At 62.2% G+C, this 7,729-nt stretch overlaps 3 protein-coding genes and 1 non-coding gene across 4 annotated transcripts; 3 read left to right on the forward strand and 1 right to left on the reverse strand.

The window, feature by feature from the left end:
• Positions 1-8: 8 nt before the first annotated feature.
• Positions 9-1,624, forward strand: LOC119696767 (pre-mRNA-processing factor 39-like). The gene is made up of 4 exons (XM_038126611.1): positions 9-212; positions 673-747; positions 1,286-1,397; positions 1,481-1,624. The coding sequence occupies exons 1-4, from the start codon at positions 61-63 to the stop codon at positions 1,544-1,546; spliced, it is 405 nt and encodes a 134-aa protein (XP_037982539.1). The 5' UTR covers positions 9-60; the 3' UTR covers positions 1,547-1,624.
• An 11-nt stretch (positions 1,625-1,635) lies between these two features.
• Positions 1,636-3,710, reverse strand: LOC119696714 (39S ribosomal protein L49, mitochondrial-like). Its single transcript, XM_038126518.1, has 5 exons — positions 3,704-3,710; positions 3,601-3,655; positions 2,887-3,016; positions 2,409-2,531; positions 1,636-2,337 (listed from the first exon to the last, which is right to left on the reverse strand). Exons 1-5 carry the CDS (start codon positions 3,708-3,710, stop codon positions 2,191-2,193), a joined length of 462 nt encoding a protein of 153 aa, XP_037982446.1. The 3' UTR covers positions 1,636-2,190.
• A 1,092-nt stretch (positions 3,711-4,802) lies between these two features.
• LOC119696769 (ubiquitin-like protein FUBI) lies at positions 4,803-5,557 on the forward strand. Its single transcript, XM_038126613.1, has 4 exons — positions 4,803-4,913; positions 5,000-5,144; positions 5,239-5,294; positions 5,398-5,557. The coding sequence occupies exons 1-4, from the start codon at positions 4,839-4,841 to the stop codon at positions 5,521-5,523; spliced, it is 402 nt and encodes a 133-aa protein (XP_037982541.1). The 5' UTR covers positions 4,803-4,838; the 3' UTR covers positions 5,524-5,557.
• Positions 5,558-6,615: 1,058 nt separating this feature from the next.
• On the forward strand, positions 6,616-6,806 carry LOC119696800. Its single transcript, XR_005255654.1, has one exon. It is a non-coding gene; the product is annotated as a U2 spliceosomal RNA (small nuclear RNA).
• The last annotated feature ends 923 nt before the right edge of the window (positions 6,807-7,729 follow it).

Here is a 7,729-nt window from a genome sequence, read left to right on the forward strand (position 1 = left end):
ACCTCGCTGGCCGTGCCCGGGGGCCAGGACAACGCGCGGCTCCACGCCAACCTGCTGGAGATGGAGTTCGGGGCGGACGTGGGGCAGAACGAGGGCAACACCATGAGCTGCTTCGAGCGCGCCCTGCGCAGCCCCCTGCCCGACGAGGCCAAGCTGCTCTTCTCGCAGCGCCGCGTCGAGTTCCTCGAGGACTTCGGCTCCAGCATCCACAGGTGGGGCAGAACCCCGGGAATGGGCTGGGGGATCCCTGAAATGGGGCTGGGGGATCCCTGTGGGGCCGGGAAATGGGGCTGGGAAATGGGGCTGGGGTTTCCTTGTGGGACCCTGAAATGGAGCTGGGAAATGGGGCTGGGGGATCCCCACGGGGCTGGGAAATGGGGCTGGGAAATGGGGCTGGGGGATCCCCATGGGGCTGGGAAATGGGGCTGGAGGCTCTGTATGGGATCCCAAAATGGGGCTGGGGGCTCCCAGCTCCTTCCCAGCCTGCTCAAGATAAAAACACCCTGGGGGGACACGAGAAAGGGCCAGGGGGCTCCCCCTGGGACCCCAGAATGGGTCTGGGGGCTCCCCGCTGAGCGCTGCCCCCTCCCCAGCCTGCTCAAGGACAGAACAGCCTGGGGGGACCCCAAAAAGGGTCTGGGGGCTCCCCCCTGAGCGCTGCCCCCTCCCCAGCCTGCTCAAGGCCTACGATGAGCACCAGAAGATCCTGAAGGCGCACGCGGCCCGGAAACGGGCGCCCGAGAACGGGTGAGAGCCCGGGACCCCGAAACGGCCCCAAAATCAGCCCCAAATCGCCCCAAAAAGAGCCCCAAAAAGAGCCAAACGTCAGCCCCAAATCAGCCCCCCAAATCAGCCCCACATCGATCCCAAAGTCGGCCCCAAATCAGCCCAAAAACTGGCCCCAAAATCAGCCCCAAATTGGCCCCAGTGCCCCCCACTCCTATCACCGTTCCCACATTTCCATCCCCTCAACTCCACCCCATTTTCATCCCGAATTTTCCCCTCCATTTTCTCTTCCTCCCCCAATTTTTCCCCCATTCCTCCCAAAATTTTTCCTTTCCCCTCACATTTTCCCCCACATTTTTCCCTTTTCCCCCAATTTTTCCCCCAATTTTTCCCCCTTTTCCCCTCACATTTTTCCCCTCACATTTTCCCCCTTTTCACCCCAATTTTTCCCCTCACATTTTTCCTCTTTCCCCCCAATTTTCCCCCTTTTCCCCCCAAATTTTCTCCTCATACTTTTCCCCCCAATTTCCCCCTTTTTCCCCTCACATTTTCCCCCCAGCTCAGAAGAACCTGATGACAAACGCCTCCGTCCCGACGACCCCTCGGGGCTCCCGGGACCCCTCAACTTTTCGGGGGGGGACCCCAACCCCTCCTACAACTACTGGTACCAGGTGGGTGTTTTTTGGGGGGGCGTTTTGGGGTCTCCGGGGGGGTCCCCGGGCTGATCCCCCTCCCCTTTTTATCCCTCCCCCAGCACGGCTACGGCACCTACGGCTACCAGAGCCCCTGGGGCTACGGCCACTACTACGGGCAGAGCTGAGGGGGCGCTGCACCCCCACCCCTGTACAGACTGTGGGACCCCTCCCCCAAAATTTGGGGGGGGGGCGTTGTAAATAAAGAGGCTGCGAGGAGTTACCCGAGGCGTTTATTCTGTTTTTGGGGGGAATTATTTTGTTTCTTCCATTTTTGGGGGCTCTCAGCAGGTTTTGGGGTACCCCAGGGTGGATTTTGGGATCCTCTCTGTGGATTTCTGGGGTCCCCACAGAGATTTTGGGGTACCCCAGGTGGATTTCAGGACCCCGGCATGGATTCTGAGGGTACCCCCAAGAGATGTTGGGGTGCTCCAGAGGGATTTGGGGCTGTCCACAGCAGATTCCAGGCAGATTTTGGGGTGCTCCAGGTGGATCTGGAGGTGCCCCAAACAGCTTTTGGGGTGCTCCAGCTGGATTTGGATCTGCTCAGATGGATCTGGAAGTGCCCCAAACAGATTTTGGGGTGCCCAGGTGGATCTGGAGATGCCCCAGACAGATTTTGGGGTGCCCAGGTGGACCTGCAGGTGCCCCCAGGAGCTGTTGCCCTGCCCAGGGTCCATCTCTGGCTGTTCCGGGCGTTCCCACAGCGGATCCCTTGCAGATTTCGGGGTCCCCCCGGCAGAGTTCGGGGTCCCCCCGGCTCCGGGGGTCTCTAGAAGCCGCTCTGGAGCAGCCACTGCCGCACCTGGGGCCCCCAGTGTCCCCTGAGGCGCAGCGTCCCCGTCACCTCGTTCACCTGCGCCGCCACCTCGGGGCCGCCCCGCGAGCCCAGGAACGCCCGCAGGTCCCGCTCCAGCGCCTGGGGGGGATCGGGGGGGTCAGGGGGGGTCGGGGGAGCCCCCCGAGCCCCCCCGGAGCTCCCCGACTCACCCAGATGTCGCCGTGGATGCGGCGCAGCTCCGTCAGCCGCCGGCCCTGGCGCCGGCCCAGGTACACGGGCAGGTTGTGCAGCCGCGAGCGCCGCACCGAGTAGGGCAGCTCCGGGGGGGGGCCCTGCGGGAACGAACACCCCCCGGGGCAATTAACACCCCCCGGGGCAATTAACACCCCCAAGGGGCAATTAACACCCCCAAGGGGCAATTAACACCCCCCCCGGGGTAATCACAGCCACCCCGCTCTTCACTACTTGGGTTATAATTAATAATTTCTCCTTCAAGGGAATATTTTGGGGTCCCCCGATGGTAAATAACATCCCCAAGGACTAATTAACATGCCCTCGGGGTAATTAAACACCTCCCACGAAGAAGCTCCCCCAGAGTCTAAGAGAGTAGATAACTCATTAATTATTAATTAGCCCCGTTAATTCCCGTTCTGGGGTAAATCACCCCCCCCCCCGGGGGTCGCTGACCTGCGGGGGGGCTCCAGCCGGACGGGGTGGGGTATTTGGGGTGCGCGGGGGGGTCGGGGATGCGGCTGGGGGGCAGCAGCCGCTCCACGAACCCGAACTCGGCCGTGGACTCCTCGTAGCGGGGGGGCGTCTGTGGGGACCCCAAAATCCCTCAGAGACCCCCGCCCAGAGCCCCCTCCCCCTTTAATTCACCCCCAAAATCCCCCCCTCCCTTTTTAGGGACCCCAAAATCCCTCAGTGACCCCCCCCCAGAGCCCCCCCCTTTAATTCCCCCCCAAAATCCCCCCCTCCCTTTTTAGGGACCCCAAAATCCCTCAGTGACCCCCCCCCCCAGAGCCCCCCCCTTTAATTCACCCCCAAAATTCCCCCCTCCCTTTTTAGGGAGCCCCCTAAAATCCCTCAGAGACCCCCCCCAGCTCCCCCTCCCCCATTTCTGTACCCCCCCAAATTTCCCTCCCTTTTTAGGAACCCCCCAAAATCCCCCCTCTCCAGGTCCCCCCTGAATTTCTTGTCTCCAAACCCCCCCTCCCTCGAGGACACCCCAATTTCTCCCCCCCTCAACCCCAAATCCCCTCAGGCCCTGAACCCTCCCCTCAAACCCCCCACTCCAATTCCCCCCTCACGCCCCAAATTCCCCCCTCACAGCTCCCTCCCTGCACCTGAGTCCCCCGAATCCCCTCCGGAGAACCCCTCACGCCCCCTCACGCTCGGCACCTGCAGCCCCCTGACCCCCGGGCCGAGCGCCCGCAGGCTCCGGCCCAGCGCCGTCACCGCCGCCATCTTGGCTCCTCCTCCTTCTTCTCCTTCCCGCCCTCACGCGTCATGACGCAGCGCGCGCGTACGTACGCGTGACGTCAGCGCGCTCTCTCCGCGCCGCGCTCGGAGCCCTGAGGGAGCCGCTGAGGTGGGGCCGGGCCCGGGGGCCCCGAGCGCGGATTTGGGGGGGATTTGGGGGGTCTGGGGGGTACAGGCGGGTCGGGGAGAGGGCAGGGGATGGGCTGGGGAGGGGTTGGGGCGGCTCTGAGGGGGTTTGAGGTGTGGGGAGCGTTGTGGAGACGTTGGACGGGCTCAGGGGGGTGTTGGGGGGGCGGGAGCGGTTCAGGGGAGGTTTGGGGGGGATCCTGAGGGGGTTTTAGATAAGGGGGGTGCTCTGGAGGGGTTTAATGGTGTCTTTTGTGGGGTTGGGGTCTGTTGGGGCGGTGTGGGAGGGGGTGGGGAGGTTTTTGGGGGGCTCTGAGGGGGTTCGGGGGGGGGGTCTGGAGGGGCTGCAGGAGTAGCTGGGGAGGCTCCTGAGGGGTTTTGGGGGGATTCTGAGGGGGCTGAGAAGGTGTGGGTTTATAGGGGGGCCCTTGAGGGAGTGGTTGGGGGCAGCTCGGAGGGTGGGGGGCACCCAAGGGTGCTGCCAGTGGACCCCCGGTGTTCCTCTCCTAGGCACAGCCCTTTGTCCCCACGGCCCCGGGCCAGGTGACAAAGTCCTGTGGGCGGGAGAGGGGGTGGAATACGCCCCCAAAACTGCCACGATCCCACCCAAAACAACCACAATCCCACCCAAAACACCCCAAAACTGCCACAGCACCCCAAAACTGCCACGATCCCACCCAAACGGCCACAATTCCACCCAAAACACCCCAAAACCAGCCACGATCCCACCCAAAACAACCACAATCCCACCCAAATAGCCACAATTCCACCCAAAACACCCCAAAACTGCCACAACACCCCAAAACTGCCACCATCCCACCCAAACAGCCACAGCCCCCCAATAACGCCCCAGTCACCCCCCAAACACCCCCACACATCCCCAAAAACACCCCTCAAATCACCCCCAAACCCCCCTCCCTCACCCCCTCTCCTTTCCTGTGGATCCCACTCCCCTTTCCAGGAGGGCTCCCCCCATTTTCGGGCTGTGGGGACCCCCCCCAACCCCCCCAAATCCCCCCCCAGCCCCCACCATGCAGCTCTTCATCCGTGGCCCGACCCTCCTCACCCTCGAGCTCTCGGGCTCCGAGACCCTCGCCCAGATCAAGGTGAGCCCCCCGATTCGGGCAGTCCCCCTCCCCAGTCCCCCCGGATTTCGGGGTCCTGACCCCCCCTCTTTGTCCCCGTCCCCCAGGAGAGGGTGGCCGAGCTTTCGGGGATCCCCCCCGAGGACCAAGTGCTGCTCCACGCCGGGACCCCCCTGGACGATGAGGCCGTGCTGGAGCAGAGCCCCCTCCCCGAATTCACCACCCTGGACCTCACCGCGCGCCTGCTGGGCGGTAATTCTGGGGGGGGCCGCTAATTATCCGGGTGTTAATTAGGTTAATTAGCGAAACAACCCCCCCGACACCCCGATTTCCTTCCTCCCCCCAGGGAAGGTGCACGGCTCCCTCGCCCGCGCCGGCAAAGTGAGGGGCCAGACCCCCAAGGTGAGCGCTGAGGGGGCTCCCCCCTCCTTTAGGGACCCCCACGGGGCTCGGGGACCCCGCCAGGGTTTTGGGGACCCCCCCCGACCCCCTGCTTTTCAATCAGGTGGCCAAGCAGGAGAAGAAGAAGAAGAAGACGGGGCGGGCCAAGCGGCGCATGCAGTACAACCGGCGCTTCGTCAACGTCGTGCCCACCTTCGGCAAGAAGAAGGGGCCCAACGCCAACTCCTGAGCTCAATAAAGGAATCCGGGCTCAGTTCCCGCCATTTTGGGCCTTTTCGGGCTTTTTTTTACATTTTTGGGGTTGGTTTGCCCTGTTGTAGGGGCCCTTTTGAGGAGTTTAAAGGGGTTTAGGGGTCCAGGTGGTCTCTAGGGGGGTCGTGCGGGTCGCTGAGGAGATGGCGGGGTGGTTAATGGGCGGTGATTAAAGAGAGGAGCTTAATGGGCGTTAATTTGGGGGCTGCTAATGAGGGGATGCAGTGTGCGAAAGAGTTTTCGGTGGGAGCGGCGGAAAGAGCCGAGTGGTGCCGGAAATAGACGAGTGATCCCGAATGTGAGGAGCCGTGGGAGCCGACCCAACCTCGACCCCCCAAAATCCCCCTTGGGAGGGAACGAGGGACCCCAAAACCTCCCCGGTTCCGCCACACCGCTTCCCCCCAGCCCCAGAGCCGCTGGGTGAGAAAAAGGAGCGCGACAAATCCGTCCTGAGATATGAATATGCAAATATGGGAGTGTTATTATGCTAATAAATGCGTGACGTGCAGCCGTCGGGGTAAAGAGGCGGGGTTATGCAAAACAGAGGCGACCTGTGAGCGAAAGGCATGCTGGGATGATTTTTTAGGGGGAATTTCGGGGTTTTGGGGGTTGAAAGGTGCGGGGCGCGGGAAAAAATCGGTCACTTTGTAATCAGGTTGTTTAATAGGCGGGGTTATGCTAATATTGGGTAAATTATAAGGAGCGTGACGAATGCAAATCAAAGTACTCGCTCGTCCAATCAGATCACGAGCTAAAGGCTGAGGGGCGGGGCTTTCAACAAGAGGGCGGAGGCAAAAGGCGGGGCGACGGGTGGGGCTATGCAGATAAGAGGCGGCAACCATGCAAATCAGCGCCACCACGCCGCCTAAGGCATTTTGGGAGCGTAACTTTGGGGACAATTTCGGGATTTTTGGGGTCCGTACGTAGAAAAAAGCGGGAGCAAAGCGCAGGATAGGATGGGGAAAGAAGTCGGGAACGGGATTTGCAGAGCGCGGGCGCGGCGCGGGGGTGGCCGTGAGGTGCGGATGATCCGGGCGGGGCCGCTTGCGGCGCGGGGACATGTTCCGGTATCGCTTCTCGGCCTTTTGGCTAAGATCAAGTGTAGTATCTGTTCTTATCAGTTTAATATCTGATACGTCCTCGATGAGAGGACTTTATATTAAACGGATTTTTGGGCTCGGGAGTTGGACCCGGAGCTTGCTCCCTCCGCTCCGCGCATCGTCCCGGTATTGCAGTGCCTCCGGGAACGGTGCACCCCGCACGGGGACCTTTGAATGGTTTAAAATAGACTGAAAACTTAAATAATAGACAACGGCGCGCGGGGCCATGCTCAAATTGCCCCGCGGGCCTTCGGGAGGAGTCTGAGGCTGCCGCTGCCGGTTCTTCCCTTACGATCCTTCACAGCGCGCCGCAAAATGGCGGCGCCTTCCCCGCGCTGCTTCCTGAGGGGAAATCCGTCATTTCGCCGCTTCCCGGGGGAAATTTGAGTTTTGTGCGGATGGTATTAAATATTTACAATGTTTAAGGTGTGTTAAAGGAGATTTGAAGGGTTTTATTGAATGAATCCGTGAGGGGAGTTAGGAAAGACAGAGGGTGGGGAGCTTGCGAGTTTCCTGAGGGAAACGCAGCCCAGTGTCCGCCTCCGCGCTTCTTCCGCGCCCGCTGCCAGTTTCAAACTAAATAAATCTCGTTTATTTTCTGTATTTTACACAATTAAACCTTTTTGCCCATTCCCCACCAGCGCGCCGCGCGCTCTCCCCCCTTCATCCACCGAAACAAAATGGCGGCCGCGCGGCGGGCGGGAAAGTGCGCGTGAGGCGAGCGCCCCCTCCGCCCTCATCCGCCAATCGGAGCGCGGCTTTTCGCCGTCGCTGGGCAGAAGAGCGCGGCCAAGACCAATCAGAAAATCCGAGCGGCTGGCGCGGGCCGGGAGGGAAGGAGGGGAAGCGGCGAAGCGGCCGCCACACTCGCAACGACCGTTGCGCACGTAGGTGGAGCTGAGGGGGAAGGGAGGGGGAGAACACCGGCGACAGCGCCTGCGTCCGGCGCGAGAGACCCGCCCCGCGCATGCGCCGCGCCTGCGCGTTGCCGCGGCGCGGGCGGGGTTTGGCGCGGCGCGCAGGCGCGGCGCATGCGCGGGAGGGGCGGCGAGCGGCGCGCGGGGGGGCGCGGCTGAGGGGCGG

Source organism: Motacilla alba, unplaced genomic scaffold (genome assembly GCF_015832195.1).
Source record: "Motacilla alba alba isolate MOTALB_02 unplaced genomic scaffold, Motacilla_alba_V1.0_pri HiC_scaffold_35, whole genome shotgun sequence".
NCBI lineage: Eukaryota > Metazoa > Chordata > Aves > Passeriformes > Motacillidae > Motacilla > Motacilla alba.